Raw genomic sequence first — 24,832 nt, forward strand, 5'->3', positions numbered from 1 at the left:
GGGTTAGTTGTAAGGGTAGTGAGTGAGATAGAGTGTTAAATGCTCAAGAGTGTGTAAGAAGACAGAGTCTCGCAGCTGGATCTCATGGGTGACTCGCGGCTGCAAGCCGCTAGAAGTAACACACGTGCCAAGCATGCCAGAAGTTGAAGCAACATACTAGTTGGAGCACTACAGGACAAAATAGGACAACTGGTCGTTCTGTTATCTCGCGGCTGGATCTCGCGACTCAGTCAAGCTGCGAGCCAGCCCTGTTTTGAAAAACCTGACGTTTCACATTCCATTCTCACCTCAATATAAATACCCCTTATACCCACAAAAGAAAGAGAGCTTCCAGAGAGAATTTTGAGAGAGAAACCCTAGAGTAAAACAAGATTGATTCATCCACAATCTTTACATAAGAGACTCTTCAAATTCCTCAACTCTCTTCCTCTCCATTGTTGAATCCTTGAGAGACATTTTACCAAAACCTTTTCTCACCATATCCATTACTGTGAGAGGGCTGTTTGGTGTTCTGGGAAACAGTTAGAAAGGAACCAATTTACATTGGTTGATGCTATGGTCAAGTAGCGGAATCCGGGAAGCTAGAAAAGAAATAGGTTCGGCGCAACCTCATTAGAGCAAGAAGCTTGGAGGGCTTAGGTACACTGGGTAGATTAGGCTTGGAGGGTTTATTGCTGTTCATGTATCCGAACTACATTTTCTAGTGGATTGTTTACCGCTTGGAGGGCGGCGGAGAGGTTTTACACCGAGGGTTTCGGTTTCCTCTTCAATAACACATCATGTGTTGTCCTTGTGTTTGCATTTCTCTTTCCTTTATCTTTACCTTTTATTTTCTGCTGTGGATGTGATTTTAATTGGCTTAGATTGTTTATCATTTTTGTATTAAGTTTTTGTTCATGTTCCGCACATTAATTGTTTGATATAAAGCTTGAATTGGTAATTTGTAAATTGGAGGTCTAAACGTTCAAAGGTGTTTTTACACTATTTGAACTTTCAATATCATTTGTAACCAATTTTCAGGTGTTTGAAGGGCTAGGGGATGGACCAATTGATCTGTCAGTTGAGCTAATTTAAAAAAAAAAAAAAAAAAATCATATCGCGCGTCGTAGTATATAGGCAGATTATGAGAAGGAAATTTAACAAGTCACAAGATACATCCAGCCAAACCATAAAGTTTATGTATCCCTTGCAAAGTAGTATTACCTAGTGTGCACTATTGCCACATGCACACTTAGCATTGTAGTGTGGAAAACTTAATTGTTCCAACAACTTTTCCTTTATAAGGTATAGAGCTATTTGAACTAAAAACTAGGCTAACTAGCACATCACTATCATCCTCATGTACTTATACGTACGTACGTTCTTGATTCTGATTATATAATTCAAATGGCCACAAGGCATACTAATTGGTAATGCCCCTAGCTACTAGTCAATCTTTTGCATGAATAATGAAGATATGGAAATTACTAGCAATATTTAGGTCACGTAATCTAAAAATTAGCTAAGAAAAGAGGACATCTAATTTTACACCTTATGCATGAAAATTTTTAAAAGAAAATTGTGGGGGAAAAAAAAAAAAAAAAAAAAAACGTAAGAATCAGCATCTATATATGTTCGGAGTCACCACCAAGATGGGATATTAGAACCTAGGATCTTTAAACAGGTTGATTGAAGGAAAAATTTCAAAGAAAAAAAAATTATTAATTAAGCATACTGTGAACAGTACTCATCCCTAGGGTCTTTAAATCAATGTAGTCAATACCGTACCGGTACCGGCCAGTATGTACTGTACTGGTACGTATACCGGTATCGAAACGCCAACGTTTCTTATCGGTTTAAATACCGGCCAATTTCAGGTAATACTGGCTGATACCAGGCGTACCGGCGGGTACAAAAAAAGCTTTATTTTTTTATTTTTAGTTTTATAATTTTTGAATTTTTGTAAAGGCAGAATAGTAACTTATTTGCATTAACTTATTAGTATTTTTTTTTTCTTAGTATGCAATGAAAAATTAAGCTTTCTATTATATATATATATATATATATATATATATATATTTTAATTGATGCTAAAGTCTAAAACTATGAATAATTTGTTTTGAATTGAGGTAATGTTTTATGGTAAACTTTTATATTAATTATAATACACACACACACACACACACACACACATATTTATAAATATAAAAAATAATGGTAAACCCAAAACGGTACACCGATATTGATCAGTACCAAAATATATCGTTCTATCGGTCAAATCGGTACAGCCTCCAGTATGAAATTGACTCCCTTGCTTTAAATAGAGTTCCAATCATTTTATTCTAAGAAGCAAGGGAAACAATTTGGACCTATGATATTAATTCTACTAACCTAGTAAGAAAAGGAACAAAATCCTAAACCAAGTAAAATAAATAAATAAATAAAGTATTAAAAAAAAGATGGTAAAAGATGGCTATTGAGCTACAGTGCACAAATAGTTAAAAAAATAAAAGATATATTATTTTATTGCATTAGCGGTGGTTGTTGTTGTTTATTGTAGTAGATATATTATTTTTATTGTGTTGTTTATATTATTTTATTGTGTTGAATGCTAAAATAAAATCACTAATGTTGGATATTTGGTAAAAAGAGGTGGTAAAATAGATAAAATAGTTTTTTGAGATACCAAATTGCTAAATTTTTGACACCACCAATGCTGATGCTCTAACTGAATTGTTATGCATTTTTCTTCTCTCTCTCATCCACGTACTCCGAGACATAAAACATTCATCAATTCTCTAAACACTCAAACCTAGATTAGTTTCACCATCATCCCTATGGCACTCCACCTTACAAGTGTAATATCAGCTATGCCGAGGACTTGTAAGGTGCCACAGGTGCATAAAGTTACAATACATAAGATAAGAGAGAAATCAAAAGAAAACATAACCATAGCAATGCAAGGTAATATTTAAGAAGTAACACGGTAACACTAACACCCCAACATCGAAGAAATTACCATATGAGTTAGTTATGATTCGTACTAAAAAGATATATTCAAGCAACAACAAAAAGCACTCATCAATTGTTCAAAATTATTTTTATCATAGAAATTCTTGTAATTTAGTCATTTTCGAAGTAGTTATAGTAATAACTAGTTTCTATATGTATAATAAGCAGCTAGCTGGAATCAATCGATGGAGTCGTACTCTTGAGTCTTGAAGCCATTTGTATTGAAATTTATGATAGAATGCGACAGTTTGCCTCTTTTTACTCATTTGTCAAATGTGCATCATTATCATTTACAAGCATGTCAAACTAGAGATTGGAAAATATCGGTATATAAACGTTCACGGGAGTCTATTAAGACTTGGTCTTCCAGAATCAAACAAATTCCTGCAGTTCTTTAGTGATGACTTTTCTTACTTTTCTATTCTTCAATGCTTTTGGAAAATGGTAGGAACGAACTCCTTTATCGACAGATAATGACTGCTACTAGTAAATCTAAAAATTAAGAGATATGGTTTGTTGGTTATTTCATGGCCGCTTATTTTAACTCGAAGAAAATTCTACAGACATCAATTAATTAAGGCGTGCAAGTTGGGGTATTATCACGTGTCGTGATCTGTCCATTTATAAAGCTCAAGCAAATAACGAAGGAGCAAAGACGGAGAGTGCAGAAAAAATATCTTATCTAGCTATACTTTTGTTGGCATATATGGTTTGCTTGCTTTGTTGAACTGTAAAGGAGACCCAGAAATTGAATGGCTGTGCAATTTGTAATCCGAATTACTTTCTTACTTCTGCTGACATATGGATTAGCAGCAGCAGCACCTATGGTGAAACCCAAGTGTCGTGATCGCTGTGGAAATGTTAGCATTCCATACCCTTTTGGAATCGGAGGCAATTGCTACATGGAGAAGTGGTTCGAAGTTGTTTGCAATGAAACTGCTGGGAACTCTGCTAAAGCCTTCTTAACTAGTATTGACGCGGAGTTGCTGGAAATCAAAATTGGTGATTTGACTGGTATTGATTCTTACTCTCCTTATGAGCCAGGAATCGTTCGAGTCAACATGCCAAATATTTCTTCGTATTGTATGGGTCAGCGAAGTGGTGGTGTGAATATGAGGGGAAGTCCTTTTTACTTCTCGTCGTATCGGAATATATTCATTTCCACTGGTTGCGACAATATGGCGGTAATGACCGGTATTGATCCTATGGTTCTGGTTGGGTGCAGATCCTATTGCAATAGTAAAAACATGACAGGCAATAATAGCTGTTCGGGCATCAACTGCTGCCAGACCACAGTCCCTTACGGGATTCAAGTACTTGATGTAAAATTCAAAAGTATAGATGAAAACAACAATGGCAGGGATAAATGCAATTATGCCTTCCTAGCACAACAGAATTGGTTCGCAAACATAACAGATCCCTCTAACGAAGTGCCGATTTGGGACAAAGTTCCTGTGGTGCTGGAGTGGACAACATCAAACTTTACTGCGGCCATTGATCCACAAGATTTGCGTAGACGGAATGCAGATTCGTACTACACAAATTACGGGGCGGATTATTATTATTGCCGTGATGGATACAAAGGAAATCCTTATCTTAACACGGGATGTCAAGGTAAACTTCAATTACCAACTGCTTTAGTTTTTCCCATGCATAGTTTTTACCACTCTATTTGTTTCATTGTAAAATGCTAAAATATTTCAAAATTATTTTCAATTTGCATTTTATTCTGAAAGTGCTATGATAATCATTTTTTCTATATTTATTTCATTGTAAAATGAATAAAAAAAATTTCCTAGTTCTGAAACCCACCAAATGCAAGTACAGCTACACAAACCACCACCGGCCACTCAAAAATCCAGATCGGGAAGAGAAAAAACCACCACCACAGCAACCTACAACCCCATATTCCAAAAAAGAACACCCCAAAAATCTGACCGTTAAACCACTAATGACCCACAAATCTGAGTATTAAACCACCAGCTCGGCTAGATCAAAACCAAAGAACTTGATCGGCGTGAAAGAGTGAGAGAGGTGGGTGGCGTTTGCATTTGGGTCACTGGAGCTTATGGGTCAAAATCTGAGCAGCGATTATCTAAGCTATTCGATTTCCACCAGAGTTCGGAGCTGTGCGAGATTGTAGCTAGGGGCGACGAGATTTGAGCAGCATTTCATCAGTAGCGGCGGCGACGAAGGAAGATGCAACGCGAGATCAGAAAGGTGGCAGCGGTGGCAAAGGTCAACGAAGGCAGCACAGAGAGACGGGAGGGGCGGAGTGAACTGAGCATGAGAAGAGAGCAGCTGAGAGTTCGTAAAATGTTTTACCCTCCTTTTATGCGTAAAACATTTCATAATTTTTTGTCTTTCGTACGTTTTACACTCGACTAAAAATATTCTCAATTTGACCAACATTTTACAACCAAATAAACACCGTAAAATGTTGACAAAGATCACTTACCAGGTCTACAAATCAAATCTCTTGCTCCCACGTGTAACGTTTTGACCACACTGAAGACTTGTAAATGGAGTACATGTGAACCAGAAAAGAAGGAAGACAGATATTTTTTCTTCTCAAGGTTCAGAGTCAAGCCAAATTGGTGGGTGAAAGCTGTTGGTAAAATGCATAATACAAGTGAAGGCATGGTTTGACCTGGACTTCTTAATTAGAAGAAGTCCATTGATCAAGAAAACTATCCCAAAGTCTCGAAACTATTTCTATTTGGTAGTTTAAATAATGAAATAGTAGTAAACAAGCTCCACCAGCGTTGTCTTGGTGCCTCTTAATTATAATTCCCGCTTAACCCCAGCAACGACTCTGAAGGCATGGTAGCAAATTAGACATGACAAAACGGGTTAGAATTCTGATCGGCCTAACCCAAAAAATACTTGACCCGAATCTGATTTTTTTAACTCGAAGCAAAAAATGGGTTGACCTGTGACCCGACCCGTACCCAAACCATTTTTGAAAACTTTTTTTTTTGGGTAATAAAATAAAATAAAATAAAGACAATATCGGTTTAATTGTTTGTTATGAGTTTTAAGGAAACAATTGAGACATTTACATAATTGCATGCAAATTAATTAAAAGATAAATGGTTGAACATTTTGTAATGAGTAAAGATGTTTAGATATCAAATAGCAAAACACATGCCAAGATAATCTGGTTACAATAGAGTTAAAAACATAGATTTAAAATTGTATACATATGTGAGAAACATTCACAAGTGTGAAAATAGTAAAATCAAAGTATCAAATTAGCATAAATTATGAATGCTTAGACCTATTTTTTAATAATTTATGTCCAAAATAAATGGCTTTTCAAAACACATTATGACATTTCATAGAGTGTGTGTTGTTTAATAATGATATGATATTCATAAAAGAGATCATGTATAAATAAGTAAACAATCAAATTTTAATATATATCTCAAATTGAAATAGAGTGTCAACCACAATTGATAATAAATTATAAAATTAATTTTCAAGATTATAAATTTTTATATGTTTTTATTCTTTGTCAAATGAGTTATTCAATAAGTCATATGTAATTTTGTTTTATATTTTGGGATGTTGATATTGTGTAGAAATAAAACTTGTATTTATTTTACTTATCTTTGTGTTATTTCGTTTTAGATGGCAATGTTAGGATTTGCATAATTTTAAAATTATTGAATAAGTATTAATAAGTTTGACTGAGTTCATTCTTGATATAAGTAGTGAATTCAAATAAATGCATTTTACATCAAATAATTTTTTGCATAACTTTCCAAATGGCAAATACATGTTGTTTTATTTATATATAAAAAAAAAAAAATTATGTGAAAAATATGACCTGACCCGACCCGACCCACAACCCGATTGACATGAACCCATTTTTAACCTGCTTGAAATGACCCATTTTTGACCTGCAACCCAATTGACCTGACCTGAACCTCACCTGCCCGTTTTGCCATGTCTATGGTAGATTGGGGTTTGAATGATCCAAAGTTCAAACCCCATTTTGGGTTCAACTCTAGTTTTTATATGTTCATAAATAAAAATCTTTTATCTCTAATTAACTGAAATTATATAACTTCCACACTTACAAGATGAAATATTTAAGTTGCGGTGTTTACTATAAATAAGAAAAGAATGAGCTAATTTAGTTGTTAATGAACAAGCTTGAGTTTGTTTAACAAGAAAACAAACTAAACTCGAATATGTAGTCTAATTTAGTGAAGAGCTTGAACTTAGCTCCTGATCAAAACAAAATTAAATGAACAATCCTAAACTTAACACTCTATTTATCTTGGCTGAACGCATTAACAACACTAATTACTAGCAGCACAATTTTAAAATATCAAAGATGTTAACTTATATCTTTAAACATTTATACTTCTAATGTTACACATTTTCATTTTAAGTTCATTTTAAGTTACTCATTTACAACACTAATGTTACATATTTTCAAAATAACATATATTATAATTTTCTAACTTTAATTTAATCTGAACTAAACTATATATAATAATCTAATACATAATATAGTAAATATTATATGTTCTTATTTATATTCTTGAACACTTTTTTGGGATAAATTACACCAACTTTCTTTAAGATTTTACAAAATAACACTCTCCCCAAATATTAGTTTTATGAAATGACATTTCTTCTAAAGATTTTTATACATGTAACAATTAAATTATATATATATATATATATATATATATATATAGACACACACGTACATTAATGGGAGTGTTGTTCATCCATAAAATTCAAGAGAAGGGCAATGTCATTTCATCCATTAAGTAAAAATCTTTTTCAAATGGAATATTCTATTAGTAAAATCTTAGTTTAAAGAGGTTATGAACTTAACTGTGGTATTTAGACAACAAAATTCAAGTGAGGAGTTCCATTTCGTAAAATCTTAAGGACAGTTATTATACAATTTATTCCTTTTAGTTCTTTATTTAGACTCATTGGTGTCTTAGGGCCCGTTTGTTACCATTGTTTAAACAACAATTTTCAGTATTTAAACAACATTACATGTATTTTCACACACGTTTTTATCCACAAGTATTTCCAAAAATACAAACAACATTACTAGAAATCTTTTACCAAACGGGCTCTTATGTTCTTGCTGAATTAGCATTAGTGTTTTGCCACAAAACTCGAAATCTAAAGTGATTTTGAGTTGATCATAATTCACTTGTAATTGGCTTTGACCACCTTTTAGTTTTTAGGTCCAGCATGCATTAATCATCCATTTTAGAAAGCATTTTATAGGAAATTGAAAAAAAAAAACTGTTAAAAAAGTTATTTACTTTTTCATTTTCCTATAAAAAAGTTTTATAAAATAGTTTATTATTGTATACCTTTAGAGTATACATTAGTAAAACTCTTGGTTTTTTTACCATTAGCTTTTGATTGAGCCATTAACATTCTTATGGAGTGCAATTTTTATCCGGATGGGTTGTAAAACCTCTTTTTACACCATCCGATCTAACTAATTACACCACGTTAGTTATTACAAAGTAAGAAATAGAGCTTTCCCATCAAAAAAAAAAAAGAAAAAAAAGAAATAGAGCTTCCCACTCACAATCAGGGCTCAAAAGACAACAACCATTTGCTGCTGTTCTCTCTCTCTAATCGGACTAGCCCCATGGCCAATCTTCTCAAGCTCCCTTATCTCCAGTTGCCGACCAAGCTCCACCACCCCGCCTCTCGCAACCACCGTTAGTGGCTTAGAAACTGACTTCTCTCTCTCACTAGCTCCTTATCTTTCTGAGTCACATGAGCCCACTCCAATGGCTATAATTGGAGATTCTCGGCAGCATCTCTGTTTAGCTAGGGAAGAAGTGGCGTGGGATTTGGTTTTCTGTATTAAAGAGGGTTTAATTTAGTGTGGTAGTATTTTATTTGCAAAAGTCTGATGTGGCACATCAGTATTGGAGGGTGTAAAAGTACCCTTTTACGCCACATCTAGACTGAATTTATTCTCTTATGTTTATAGTCTGCTTATGTTTTCCCCTTGTCGGATTAGGATGCTTAAGAGCCAAGACAGTCCTAGTAATAAGGCTATTTGAGCTTGATTAGTCTCCTTGGATTTAACCTAAATCAATTTTGAAGAACGTCTAGTGCTTAGTACTTTTGCAACCTCTGTTACCTATATGAGTGAGCACCAAATTTTTTTAATAAATTTAATAATTTGTCCATCATTCTATTAGATATAAATGAAGAATAAGTATAATTATACCTAATCAGTTCTAATACTCGTATATATGTTGCCACTTGTAAGTACCAAAATGCACAAAAAATTAATGAGTTTATAAATTTGTGTTATAAATTCTTATCAGATATAAATGAATGCAAAGACGAGAAACTCAATAAATGTCTCATCAAGTCAAATTGTGAGAATACAGAAGGTGGTTACACTTGCAATAAGCCAAGGTCTCGGGTGAAGATAGCAATTATAGGTATGTCCTTGTGCTCATTAAATTTTTTTTTTTTTTTTGGTGCTAAATATGTGACCATTAAATTTGAAAAATGAATACAGTAAACAATAATGTGACTAGAGATGCCATGGCACAAGGTTCGTGACACTTAAGAGGGACAGTACAACTGACATCTATTATGACTCCATGGTGGTGTTTTTTCGTTAAAATTTTTTAATGTATTTTATGGTTCTTTCTCGCTGAGTGAATAAGCATCCATCTTACTTCTCTTTTTTACTCGGCAAATAGATTTGTATTTTTAGTTCATTGGTTTTTCTTAATTAAGTCCACGGGAGACAATATATTCCTCGGTATACTTAGGCCAAGAGTATCCTTTATAGACACTAATAGGAGGATCACATATCTACCAGGAGAAGGACAATCATCTGTTCTGTTTAGTAATCATGGGTGTAACATCTAAACAATAAGAATATAGGATGCATTTGTAACTCTATCATCTGTTCTGTTTATGATTTTCATTATTATTATTATTATTATTATTATTATTATTATTATTACATTGTTTAAAGTCTAGGCCCAATAATTCTATCCTCTGTTCTGTTTAGTAATCATAGGTGTAACATCTAAACAATAAGAATATTGGATGCATTTGTAACTCTATCATCTGTTCTGTTTATGATTCTTTTTTTTATTGTTTAAAGTTTAGGTCATTAAAACTTATTGCTTTATGGGCTCTCAACAATTATATTATGGATTATATTTTTGAAGGTAATCTATTTTACCACCGCGTGCTCTTAGCGTTATGGTCACTTCACAAGTATAATTAGTGTTTGTGGGGTGTGGGGTGTAAGGGAGGGGGGTAATGGTTGGGGTTTAAGTTTCTAGGAGGAAATTTGACACACATATACACTTATATTAGGCTAAAGTGGTATGCTAGAGTAGAATTGTATCTCAAATTAATAAGAAGGTAACCTTTTTTTTTCTCTTATATTTATCTATTGTGTAGGTTTTTTTTTTTTTTTTTTTATGGCAATATCTAAAACTAAATTAACCCATCTTTCTCTTATTTTTCTTTATTGTGTAGTCATATATATTCTGTTTTGTTTCAATAATTTCTAGGTAATGAATCTTCTAATTCTTTAATATTTTTTGGCCTTTTAAAAGTTTTAATATCTGAAATTTTGAGTTTTTTTTGCTATATCTAAAACAGTATGGAAAATTTTTGTAAGCCCTTGCATGTTTAAGTAATGACTTCTTCTTCAAATTATGACACAAATTGAAGTCAGACATAAGCAATTCATGGAATGACGTAGTTTCATAATCAATTTAAGATTTTATAAATTATTATAGTCTACCACACAAACAAATAGATTCTTGTGTGTAGCACGAACCTCTCTCTCTCTCTCTCTCTCTCTATATATATATATATATATGTATGTATGTATATAAGGTCGATGTGATATTTCTATTTTATTTGTTTGATGTATGCAGTTATTTGTACAAGTTTTGGAGTATTGCTTCTGCTCCTTATTACTTGGAGATTATACAAAGTGATAAAGAAAAGAAACAAAATCAAGCTCAAGCAAAAATTCTTCAAGAGGAATGGTGGATTGTTATTGCAACAACAATTATCTTCAAATGAAAACAATGTTCAGAAGACAAAATTATTCAATTCAAAGGAGTTGGAAAATGCGACTAATCGTTTTAATGAAAACAGAATACTTGGTAAGGGTGGACAAGGTACGGTTTATAAAGGAATGTTAGTTGATGGAAGAATTGTGGCAATTAAAAAGTGCAACACAGTGGATGAGGGAAATCTTGAACAATTCATTAATGAGATTATCATTCTTTCACAAATTAATCATAGAAATGTGGTTAAACTACTCGGGTGTTGTCTAGAGACAGAAGTTCCTTTGTTAGTTTATGAATTCATTCCCAATGGCACACTTTTTCAGTATCTCCATGAAGAAAATGAAGATTTTCCATTACTAACATGGGATATGCGCTTAAGAATTGTCACAGAAATTGCAGGAGCTCTATCATACTTACACTCAGCAGCTTCACAACCCATTTACCATCGAGACATAAAATCTTCAAACATCCTCCTTGATGACAAATATAGAGCAAAAGTAGCAGATTTCGGCACTTCAAGATCAATGGCTATTGACCAAACTCATGTAACCACACTAGTATATGGTACTATTGGGTACTTGGATCCTGAATACTTTCAAACAGGTCAATTTACTGAAAAGAGTGATGTTTATAGTTTTGGAGTAGTCCTTGTTGAGCTTTTAACAAGAGAAAAACCAATTTCTTCAATGAGATCACAAGAAGGTCGAAGTCTATCTACATATTTCATTCATTCACTGAAAGAGAACCGTCTCTTTGATATACTTGATACTCAAGTAAGTAAGGTTAGTAATAAAGATGAAGTCATGGCAATTGCTGACCTTGCAAAAAGATGTTTGCACTTGAATGGAAAGAAACGACCTACGATGATAGAGATCTTGATGGAGTTAGAGGGAGTTCAAAAAATTTCTCTTGTTCAACCAAATTTTGAAGAGCTTGAATATGTTAGAAATGAAGAAATAGGGCCTTGGAATGAGATTTCTATTTCAGCAAGTTCATGTTTAGAATCAGGTGCAACTTCATCATCAGACGTTCTACCGCTTTTATCCATCAAATCACTTTGACTAATAAACTATGTACTTTTTTTTCATGTTGTAAACTATTATAAAATCATATTACTATTTTTAAACTCCTACTAATAGAGAAGCAATAATGATATTATATCTTCTTCTATTTTAGAAACAAACACACACACACACACACACAAGGGCGAGGGAATGGAGTTCTTATACAAAGACACGCCACAATCTCCACTCAAAAGTCATGATACTTTTAAAGGAGGTAAGACAAATTATACTATACACAACACTCTCTCTTAAATAATGGTATTATATCTTTGTTTGGTCTTGTTTACGTCCTTTTGGTATTGACATAGAAAGTATATTTTTAACCATTGAGCTTTTACTATAAAAAAAAGTTTTAGTGTTTAGAGTGATTAGCAAACTTCGATGATAAAGTGTTTTGAAATTATTATCCACATCTAGTAACCAAATTTATTAAAAGCTCTTTAGATGTTAGAAATGACAAAAGATGACATAATAAGATGTTGAGAGTTTTTTAGCTTAACTGGCACATCTTGGCATTTCCAATAGAGACATCTATAAACTCCGTATTTTGTACCCATTAATAAATTTTGGTTCTCGGCCCCAATAATGAGCTTGACATATGTCAACCAAGGGAAATTAAATAGTTCACAATAGTTTGGAAGTAATCACAACTCAAAAGTGCTCAAATCTCTTTGAAATCGATACTGAAAAATAACCTGTGTTCACTATTTTGACCATAACTTTTGGTCCACAAAGAATTTTTGAGTGAGGTCTGTTTCATTGAAAAGTATACATCCTGGGCTTCAATTTTAACATTTTTTTTTTCCTTATTTGGACTTATATTGAGTAAGTTATAACTTTTTGAAGTTGGGCCAACTAGGTAGTTCGATTTTCTGGGTTTTAAAACTTCATTTTAAGGGCCCAAAACATCATGTTTTGATATGGGCTGGCCCATAGACTCTTGAGAACGTCCAAAGATCATTAAAAAGTCCCCAAAACCCTAATTTTAACTTTTAAATATTCATCTTATGTCTCCAATCAAAATGCTAGCTAAAGTGAGTGATTTTTTGGTCTCCATTTTTTCTAAAACCCTAATTCTCTTTTCTAAAACACCAACAGAGCACCTTTGCACATTTTTTTACAAATTAGAAACCTCTCTTTAGTGAGTTCTAAGGTAGAAACTATTTTTCTAAATTGATTTCTCAAAACCTTTTTCAAAATCTCTTGTTCTTGAGTTGTGATTACTAACTATTGTTGTGTTCTTTTGATTATCCTTGTCCTCAATCTAATCTTTGTGTTATAGGCACTAAAGGGTCAGTTAAAAAATTTCAAATATGTGATTTTAAAGCAAGTTGAGCTTCTTTTCCATGGTTTCCCACTTTGCTACCTAGGATTCACATGATTCTTTGTTTAATACTATTAAGTGTTCTTACTTATTTTAGTTGATGTTAGATCTTTTATGTTTATTAATATGACCATGGCTTAGTTATATTTTGTTTTTGATCCTCTTTTGTTTCTTTAGCTCATTCTTACATGATTTTTCTTAAATTTGACATGTTGATATGATTTTATGTAGTTTAGTTTAATTGTTTGATTTTGTTTCATGTTTATTTGTTTATATTGATGTTTGTTTTATTTGCTTCATGTTAGTTTAAGTGTTTAGGGTTCTAACATGCATGGTTCAACCATGCGTACGCATGATTGAATATGCGTACGTATCCCAAACCCATATTAGGGTAAACTCTTGTTTTTATTACTTTAATCACATTTTAACATGTTATTTGATTCTGTTTCACTTTGTTTTAGGTTAATTATTTATGTTTAATTATTTACCATGTTGGTTTGAGTCTTTTTGTCATGATTAGTTTATTTAATATCTTTTCCCTTTATGTTTATATTTAATTGTCAACTTGCCATGTTTATCTTTTTGCCATATTTAGTTTATTTAATATCTTTTCCTTGTGTGTTTATATTTAATTGTCAACTTGCCATGCTTATCTTTTTGCCATATTTAGTTTATTTAATATCTTTTTCTTGTGTATTTATATTTAATTGTCAACTTGCCATGTTTAATTTATTTTCATTGATTACGTTATATTTGTTTCCTTTGATTAAGTTTTATTTGTTTCCTATTATGATGTGATATTTAATATGTTGGGTGTATTATTTTCTTAAGTGCATGATGTATGTTTAGGTTAAGGATTAGGGCTCTCTTAATAAACTCTTTAATTAAATATGACCTAGCAATACATAATAGAGGCTGGCCCATAAGCCGGGCAATCTTGGGTGCCTAACACCTTCCCAAGCCGTACCCAAACTCCAAACCTATAATCTAGTATGTGGACCCATATATGTAAGTGATTGATCCAAAAGGCCCAATATGGTTCCTAGACCTAATCTAGGTGGCTACTCCACTTTTCTCTGCCACGGTCTACTTGGCCGAGGTGTACTCTCCTTTGCACCCACAACATCTAAGGTTCAAAATCCTCCACCTCTATTGTAACAATCAAAATATTTTAAAATTTTATTTATTTATTTATACTTGAACCTAATTAATTCAATAATGGTCAATTATTATTTTTTGATGTTGTGAGTGACCATTGACATTGAGTATCTTAGAATTTAAAAAAAAAAAAAAAAAAAAACAGAACAATTATGTCAATTCATTATTTTTATTAAATGATGGAATAGTGCACCAAAGAACTTTAGTACTAGTCTACTTTAGCCAAAATTATTTTTAGCTTTTAAGGACCCCTATGTTCCTTATGGCATTGGTGTAGTAGATTTTTTTGCAATATGTTAGAATTTCAATTGGAAAGGTCTTTAGCATTGAGTGTTTAGCAACTTTAGCTCTTTAAAGTTTTGTATTTATAAGCCAAGAGCTTTGTAACTCAATTAGAAGCTCTTGGTGTTTCCAAAGAAGACATGTAGGAATCAAATCCCCCATTTCCCATTGTTATAACTATTAAATAATAATAAATAAATAAATAAATAAAGGTTTGGATTTATAAAGTATGAATATTGAATAGTAGAGCTTTCTTTCTTAAATAATCAAAAAATTTTAAAGCTATTTTCATGTTCAAGGACCCCCTTACATCTCTTTAATAAAATTGCAAATATTTGGCAATTAATTTTTACTAAATGAATCTAAGAGTCTTAAAAGTATTTTTTTTTTTTTTTTTGGGTAGTGCATTACAAGCTCTTTGTTTTGATAAATTGTGGACCTTCTCATGTTAAGTAAGGTCCCTAAACCCTAAACCCTAAACCCTAAACCCTAAACCTTTGACTTTCTATTGATTTCATAACATGTTGCCATATTAGCTTTGCTAGCTCCACAATTTTCCACATTGGCATCTTTTTTTTTTCTTATTCAAGTTTTATTTTTTAAAAAAGAAACATGATTTCGTCTCTCACAAAAGAAAAAAGAGAACACACACGCTACTCTTGACAAAAAAAACCCTAGAACGTCTAAATTTTTTCATGGAGACCATAGAAGAGCTTCTATGTAGCCTATCTGATGTCTTTCTTTTTCTCACTTCCTCAACTCCTGCTTAACTAGGTAGACCCTTTTCATTCAACCACACAACTGTTGAGTTTTTTGTGGGTTTATGCATGGTGGTGGTGGTCTTGTAATTGTGGATTAGATTGTTTTTTATTTTTATTTTTTAGGATTTAATATTTGAGATGATTCATGATTTACTTTGTTGTACACGGATGTGTTGATGTGCATGGTGGTGGAGGTGGTGTTGTAATTGTGGGGTTATATAATTTATTATTATTATTATTTTTAGGGATTTTATCTTCAAGATGATTTACAATTTACACTTATTTGATTTGTGGGATTAATTCCTTGCTTTTTTAAGGATTTTTGATGTTCTTGAACTATATCGTTTTAATTATATTACACATGTACTTTTTTATCAACTAGGATTTTGAGATTATGGAACAATGTGGGACTTGTAGGCTAGGATATATATATATATATATATATTTTTTTGAAGTTGTAGTAGAATTGCAGTGGTTATTAAGAATTAAGATGTTTATTGGATGAAGTCAGAAAATTTATTTTGGGAAAAATAATTTGATTTTTTTTTTTTTTTAGTGTAGAATGTGTTGTACGCCATAATTTGTGGGGAAAAAAAGGGGGAAAAAGTCATTCTTACATGTTGTGGGTAAGCACCCTCTTTGCATATACCTTATCTTATATTCAGTAAACGGATTAGCTTACTTCCAGTACTTTTTTAACTGTAATCTTCTTTTGTTTTAATAAAAATCTACCGCATCACCGACTAACTAAATAAAATGTGGAGATTAAAACCCACTACTACTTGTCATTGTGTATTTAAAACAAAAGGAGACCTCCAGTTTAGAAAATACTAAATGATCCATATTAGTTTGTGTCCATATATTGTGTATTTAAAACAAAAGGAGACCTCCGTTACATTTGAATTATTTTTGGTTCAATTAGAACCATACTAAGGAACACAATATAGAAACTCATCAAAAAGGATCATTCTCTTTGAATTATTTTTGTATCTTAACTGTGTTTGTTATTGATGCTATTTTAAATTTGATTTTTTTTTAAAAAAAAAATTCTTGATTTTCTTTAATTTGAACTTGATTTTCTTCAATTTGAACTTGATTTATGTGTATTTGTATTGACTTGGTTGAAATAAAATCTACATGAATTTTATCTGACATGGTTAAAATGTGTATTTGCATTGATATGGTTGAAAGGAAATCTAAATGAATTTTATTTAGTAGAAAGAAAACAATCATATTCATTGCCATGACCCTCCGTGCAGGCTTGCTGTTCGCCATGAGTTATTAACATTAGGGGAAAGGTAGTATTATTTGTGTTGTTTTGTAAATTTTTTGAGCCAAATTACAGCATAGCATAGTTATAACTTATAAGTTGTAACAAGCGGCTTATTAACACTTAACATCATTTTGGAGAATAATTTTCAATCTATATTGTATTTTTTATGATGTATTAAATGCTATTTTTGAAAAATGGTGAATAATTGTCAATTTATAGTGTGTGTATATATATATATATATATATATAGAGAGAGAGAGAGAGAGAGAGAGTTGGGTTCAAGTTACACTTGGTGTAATTTTAAACAATGTTACACCACTCAATATTTTTTAATTGGATATGAATTTTGACAAATCAACAGTTAGATTACATTATCTTCATATATTCTCTATACTTGCAAAATTTCAAGGTGATCAAAGATTAATAGTCATGTCATCAATTAATTGTTTAAATTTAAGTTTTTGTAGTTTAAAATAATGCATAAAAGACGAGTTTATGGATTGGATGGTAAATAACATCCAATTGATATGAAAATTGACATGCATATTAAGAACAGATAGAACATGTAATTCAACGGTTGAATTTTCAAAATATGAATTCAATAACAAGTTATTGAGTGGTGTAACATTACTTAGAGTTACATTAGGTCTAACTTGAATTCAACCCATTTATATATGTACAAAAAAAAAAAAGGATCAAAAGGCCAACTAAGTCCACATGATTACAAGATTGAATGAATCGATATGTTCCTATTACAAGATTACTAAGGGATTTTGTAAGAGGAGGATAATCTCTTGTAATTCGGCCCACCCCACCCCCCCCCCCCCCGGCGAATATCTTTCCTTTTATAGGTGGGAGGGAAAGCAAGTGGGAATCTTGGAAAGGGCACAACTGGAACTATTCTTGAATAGTGACCTATCGGGGCACTGTTCAATGATGGGTCAGCATAATTTTCTTCTTGTGTCGGCTAGAACTATTTTGAATAGTGACTAGTGCTATCTAGAAGATCTTAGGGACTATCTAGATTATAGGTAGCATAAGGGTCTTGTGAGTCCTAGAAGGGATCAAAGGCAGGATACTGGTAGATGCTTCTGAAGAGGTAGGAGAAACTCTTTCTTCTTTCTCTAATTGTGAAGCCTGGAGAAGTAACTAGTTGGCAAGATCTTTAATCTCTTTGCTAGATTTTCCTGTGACTGAGACTAATTCTAGGCTTGATTGAGATCTTGTCTTCTAAGCAATAGGTCTTGATACTGAAGGAGGGAAATCTTTATTTATTTGACTGATGATTGAATCAATCTTAAGACTATCCCACCATTTAACTGAAAACTCCCTAGTCAGCATGTTATTGCTAATTGCATAAGATCACATGTTAATCCAGTGGATCTTGTACTTTGCCGTCATGTGCAAAATTGCTAGAAACTGGGAATTATGATTGTTGACTTGAAATCTTGAAGTGAAATACTTAAGGGCCTCTTGGAGGGCTTCAAGGAAAATCTGGGGTACTAATCCAAACATTTCCCACCAATTGAAGAACCACATGGATATCTGGCCATTAAAATTCTTGTCAAACATCATGATCCAAGAATTACCAAAATTCTTGTTCTAGTAAAATAAAACTTTTTCGAAGGCATCCATATAGTCATAATAACCATACAGGATTGTTATTCCTTCAATTGTCCTGAGCATGGAGGGATGTTGTCCCCATTCCTTGAAATTGATGAATCTAGAGATGATAAACTTATGGTAGAGGACGACTGAGGATTCCTTTTTAGATTGAATGTTTTCTATTCCAACAAGCTTTTCCTGGGTAAGGATACTCTTGTAGAACTTGATGGACTTTGGTGGATCCTTTGGAATAAAATGCCAATTTAGGGGAAAGTATTCCATTGCAAGGGCCAAAGGGTCTTTTATGTGAGCCATATGGGGCTTAATATAAAACATGAATTTGAGAAAAAGCTTCTTAACATAAGGAGACCTTTCTTTTTTGGGAAGAAACTAGGATGCTCTTTAGGACTAAATGGGGCCAAAGGGACCATCGACTAAATATGGGGTTATTGTCCTAGGGGCTGGGGATGCTAAAGCAGAACTGTAGTTGGGTTGGCTATGGGTTGTGATAGGCCAAAAACGAATTGACCCTTGTGATGAATTAATTGATTAATTAGACAAGTTTATTAATTAATTAAATTAACATGTAAACGCGTGGTAGCACAAACAAATCACCAATAAACTAAGTATGCAGTGGAAAATAAATTTGACACTGTGATTTGTTTACGTATAAGGAAAACCTAACGGCAAAAACCCCACTGGGTGATTTTCAGGTCACCACTCCCGAAATTCCACTATTATCACAACAAGCGGTTATAAGTAAAGGAATCCTAGTACCTTATACCAACATACAGTTGAACCCTTACCCCAATACCTAATTGGACTTGTTTTGTAGTGACAATTTCTCATTTTGATACACAGCTCCCAAGTACGTGACTAACCAATGTGCGGATCCCAGTACACGACTTCAATCACCAACTAGAGAAGGTTATTGGCTGCAAAGTTCTTTAGTTTATCCACACGATGAAGATCAAGATGATGCTTGGTCACAAAACCCTACGGTGCACATACACAGCAACTTCTTCAGAAGAGATGAACTAGGGCAAAACTTTGTCTCCAGTCACAATCTGCTTGAACAAACTATTCTCAAAGCTTGTGCAACTTGTGAACTCTTTGACGACCTTTAAAATAATCCTTTTATATATCTAGAGTTGTGAGAAAAGAAAGCCCAAACATATAAAACCAGATAGGAGTTAAAACAGAACTAGAATTCTATTTTTCATAAAGCTCGACAAATACCTATTTGTCGAGATGCTGTTGAGCAACTGTCGAGCCACGAGGTTAGAACAGCTTCTTAAGCTCGATAGATAGCTAGCTGTCGAGCTAGCTATTGAGATTTAATGAATAACACTTCTTCAGCTTGAATCTTGGACAGACTTGCATGTCTTCAACACTTGATCTTGAAACACAGTTTCTTGAAGTATTAAATACATCCTAGATCTACCCAAATACAAGTAAAGTGTGTTTTGTTAAAGGATTAGCCAATTACATCTTTTCCTAAAACATGTTTTGCAGATTTGCAGTCAATTCTTATTAAGAACTTTTGGTTTAATAAATCACTTTGAAACTTTGAAATGCATAATACTATAGATAAAATTTCTTTTTTAATAGTACTGTAATTAATTTGTGTGGGAGTCCAAATTCCCGAAATAGACTATCTGTTTAGGATATTCAGGACTGACTCGCTGAAGGAGGATGCCACCATAACCAATGTTAGAGGCATCTATCTAGACAATCTTGAAGGAATTTTTTGAGGGAATTTCTAAACAAGGGAGAGTTTTGACATATTTTTTGATTTCTTGAACGACTGAAGTGTGAACTGGAGTCTAAGGTGGTGGATTGGTTTGAAGTCTATCAAAAAGGGGTTTGCATTTCTGCCTAAGATTTTGATAGAAGCCTAAAATGTAATTGAGAGATCCTATAAATCTCTGAAGTTGTGTTTTGTCTAGGATTTGATTTGGAAACTTGTCTGCAAACTGAGTGGCTCTATCTATAGGTTTGATTAGGCCATGATGGATGTCAAAACCTAAGAACCGAACATGTGTTTGGAAGTTGTGTCCTTTCTTGCTATGGGCTTTTATGGCTGCTGGTGCAAACAAGTAACATGTCTCATATTCTTTATTTATGCCATAGACTTGTTCTACAATCTTAACTTGGTAATCTTGCTTAAATGATTTAAGAGACCAAGAAGACATATAGATCTGGTTGATAGGTATCTTAAGGATGTTCCAATCTCCTAAACCTAGCTCAACATCTGATAATTCATAAGATTTGGAATTGACAACTCCGGTTTCTTTTGGGATATCTGGTATGGATGACCTAGAGCTGGCAGAATAATTGCTTCTAAAAAATCTATTTATTATTTTCGAATTAAAAGTCTAAGTTAAACAATCAAAACCTAATTGCGTTTATCTTCAAATTGTTGTATGTAACCTTTGACCTATGATAGGGGGTACATTCCATGACCTTTTGCCTTTTCACTTTAAGCCTCAAACACATATCTTTAGCTAACACTACCACTTGCTAAGAAACTGTGCTTACAGGCCAAACTCGCATTCTCCTAGAACAAGCTGTAGGGCTAAACACAAAAACACAAAAAGAAAGCAACTGGGAGATAACTAGATAACATGGAGAATTAATCCTGAAACAACAAATAGAGTGAAATAAAAGGAATTCAATTACCAATAAATAGAGAAAACGCAACAAATATGGAGGATAAAAGAGGAGCTAGGTTAAAATAAAATAGATGTAATCTTATAATGCAAGTAAAATCAACTGAAAACAAAATTATTTTAACAACATACAATGTAATGTTTCTAAGGCCAACTTGGCTCTGATACCAAAAAAAAAAAGGATCAAAAAGCTGACTGAGGCCACATTAAAAGGCTGATTAAGGCCACATGATTACAAGATTGAGTGAGGCCATATGATTACAAGATTGAATAAATGGGTATGTTCCTATTACAGGATTACTACAGGATTCTGTAAGAGGAGGATAATCTATATCTGGTATGGATGACCTAGAGCTGGTAGAAGAATTGCTTTTAAACAATCTATTCATTATTTCCAAATTAAAAGTCTAAGTTAAACAATCAAAACCTAATTACTTTTATCTTCAAATTGCCGTATCTAACCTTTGACCTATGATAGGGGGTACATTCCATGATCATTTGCCTTTCCGCTTTAAGCCTCAAATGCGTATCTTTGGCTAACACGACCACTCGCTAAGAAACTGGACTTACAAGTCAAACTCGCACTCTCTTGGAACAAGTTGTGGGGATAAACATAGAAACTCGAAAAAGAAAGCAACTAGGAGATAATTGGATAACATGGAGAATTAGTCTTGAAACAACAAATAGAGTGAAGTAAAAGGTATTCGATTGTTAACAAATAGAGAAAACACAACAAATATGGAGGATAAAAGAGGAGCTAGGTTAAAATAAAATAGATGTAATCTTATAATGCATGTAAAATCAACTAAAAACAAGATTATTTTAACAACATACAGTGTAATGTTTTTGAGGCCAACTTGGCTCTAATACCAAAAAACAAGGCGTTTGAGGCTTAAGGTTAGATACACATCAAAAATGTTTTCTACTTCTTCATCATCTGAGAGATTCTGGCATGAAGGACCTTCTTCATTATTATCTCGATGAGAAATATCACCTTTTTTTTTTTTTTTTGGATAGATGAGAAATATCATTTTGGTTCTTCATTTTCTGGTCAAGGAAATTATGATCGATCTAAGAATAGTTAGGGCTTGGTTAAGCTTCCAAACTTCTTCTTTAAGGGTTCTAACTTCAAATTTGGTTTCCTTGATTTCTAGCTGAAGGACGCTAACCGTGACTTCCTTCTTGGCTTTGGTAAACCTATTGAAGATTTTCTCTAGGTTCATAGGAGGTTCAGAAGGCTTAGGTTTGGGCTCCTTGGTTTCTCTGACTAGGGCTTTCTAAAACTTGCTAAAGTACTAGGCTTTTATAACTGGGTCTTCTATCTTTTCTATTAAATCAAGGAGAAGCTCTTCTTGTTGGCTAAGAACATTGATTGATTTGTCCTTGCAACAACTGTCTTTACATCCTATCCTAATGTTTGGACCATAAGAGGTATTGGAGGAGTCTCTGGAGGAAAATGATTGGTTTAACTGGAAAATCTCATGATCACTAGAGCTATTAGAAGACTCACTGTCTGTATTTCTAAGCTCTAAAACTTTAAATAACTCATCTTTGCTAGTTTGGTCAATTTGAAGGGTGTTGGTCAAAGCTTTGGCTTTCGACCTACACTCTGATTTAAAATGACATTTCTTGCCACACCTGTAGCACTCAGCTTTCTTTTTGTTGTGTCTTTTTGTGCAAGGTATTTTTTGTTGACCTTATGGTAATCTTTGGTTTTCCAATTTTTCTTATAGAAGTCATCTCTGCTAAAGTTATTGGACTTCTTATGACGTCTATTAAACCATACTAGGTACAAAAGTTTCCTACTTCGTACTTGGCTTTTTTCTTATCCTTGTTGGCTTGGTTGTTGATCTTCATATCTATGCACATCTTTAGGCCTTCCCGACAGATGACACTAGATATATTCCCATAAGTCAAGTTGTCATAATCTATGACTCCTGAGGTATTACTTAGGGTTTCTCTAATTTTATGGGCGAAAAGACTAGGTAGACCATTGATAAACTTCTCTTTCCAAAATGGAGAGCTACAATCATCTCTAAGAATGGCTCTGGTGGTGAAGACATCTTCATACCATCAAAAGTCACTGAGGGTAGGACGCTTGAGGTTAAACTTTTTTTTTTTTTTTTTTTTTTTTTTTTTTTTTACAAGATAGAATTTCTACTCTAGCCTAATCTAAGTGTATATGCGTGTTAAGTTTCCTCCTGGAGACTTGAACCCCGACCCTTGCCCCCTACACTCTACAAGCATTTATACTAGTGGAGTGACCACCGCACTAAAGGTGCGTGGTGGTGACACTTGAGGTTACTTAACTGGTTATGTATCCTAGTTGTGATGTTGATCTATGATCATGTAGATCAAGGTATTGACTCCATTTGGGACACCTCTGCCTATAGCTTTGTCAAAGATGGGATTTCCATCATCATCTTTTTAATTGCACTTTTGATCTGTTCTCTGGATTCTTCTGTAAGGTACTTATCCCACTATGACAGAAGTTTACATGTGAATCCTAAGACCAAAAGATTAATTACTTAGGTATGGGTGAATTCATTATTGAGGTAGTTATTTGCTACCATGGTTAGGTGCTGGATTTTATTCAAAATTTCTTGTTCTGATAATCCATCTATATTCCATTCATAAAGTTTATCAAAAAAGCTAATGAAAACTGATTGCTAATATTTCTTTCCTCAAACTGGAGGTCAGGGGGTGTTGGTTTGGGGTACCAATTTTTGGTAAGACTGGTTGGGTTTACTTTGGGATGGTGAAGCCTATTCACTTGTAAACCTGGAAATTGGTTTTCTAGTTGCTCTATTTCTCTTTCAGATTCTAAAGAGGTTTGGCTAGAATTGCTAGCCGAGCAAGTTCCTAATTCTTTCTTAACTAAGTCTTCTAACTTTTGGTTTACTATTTCTAAGGCTGTTTTATCCTTAGATCTACGATTGGCTTGTATATTGACTGGTAATTTCACTAAAGGTTTTTCTAAAGACTGAATAGGTTTGACAAGGTTGCTGGATTGAGGGATAACATCATTTTCTACTCTATCTTCTATTCTATCTAATTGCTTGCCTATGACATCTAAGCACCAGTTGGTATAGTTGTTTTGCTCCATAAGTTTCCTAACTGGTTTTTCTTCTTCAGTTGGTTTCTTGAATATGGAAGCAACAACTTTTTGTCCTTGATGTTTGATAACTATGGTTTCTAGAAGTGGTTGGCGAGATTGGACTACTTGTTGGTTCTCTTTAGTCCAATTTGTTTTGGTAAGAACACAAGATTTTCTGTGCCACTTAAAATGGTTCTTGAAGTATTCAAAGAAAGGTATTTCTGCTGATATTTCTTTCATGAATTCTTGCCATTTGGTAAGCACTTCTTTCTTTTGTTCTAAGGTATGGCTTGGTCTATAGGTTTCTCGTTTGACTCTGTTTCTTTCAGACTCAAACTCATCACCAAAGGCTTTCAAGTTTGGAACAAATTCATTTTTCTTGACATTGAGCTGGTGACCTATTAGAGCCTCTGTTTGCTCAAAGTCTGTAGGAGTTGGAGAGAATTGACTGTGAGAGCACTGATTCTCTTCCTCATCAACAATCAATAATTGAACCTGTTTTTTTTCCTCTCAAATAAAGGATTTATGTTCAAATT

The 24,832-nt window shown here is 33.3% G+C and overlaps 1 protein-coding gene across 1 annotated transcript; it reads left to right on the top strand.

Moving 5' to 3' along the window:
* The first annotated feature begins 3,615 nt into the window (after positions 1-3,615).
* On the top strand, positions 3,616-12,215 carry LOC126706521 (wall-associated receptor kinase-like 8). Its single transcript, XM_050406028.1, has 3 exons — positions 3,616-4,605; positions 9,330-9,449; positions 10,920-12,215. Exons 1-3 carry the CDS (start codon positions 3,744-3,746, stop codon positions 12,119-12,121), a joined length of 2,184 nt encoding a protein of 727 aa, XP_050261985.1. The 5' UTR covers positions 3,616-3,743; the 3' UTR covers positions 12,122-12,215.
* The last annotated feature ends 12,617 nt before the right edge of the window (positions 12,216-24,832 follow it).

This window comes from Quercus robur, chromosome 11, assembly GCF_932294415.1.
Source record: "Quercus robur chromosome 11, dhQueRobu3.1, whole genome shotgun sequence".
In the NCBI taxonomy this organism is placed as follows: domain Eukaryota; kingdom Viridiplantae; phylum Streptophyta; class Magnoliopsida; order Fagales; family Fagaceae; genus Quercus; species Quercus robur.

Bases quoted from the DNA above. Each gene is read 5' to 3' on its own strand.
- LOC126706521 (XM_050406028.1), top strand. From the start codon at position 3,744: ATGGCTGTGCAATTTGTAATCCGAATTACTTTCTTACTTCTGCTGACA. The intron at 4,606-9,329 runs GTAAACTTCAAT...AATTCTTATCAG, and splicing joins TCTTAACACGGGATGTCAAG to ATATAAATGAATGCAAAGAC. The intron at 9,450-10,919 runs GTATGTCCTTGT...TGATGTATGCAG, and splicing joins GGTGAAGATAGCAATTATAG to TTATTTGTACAAGTTTTGGA.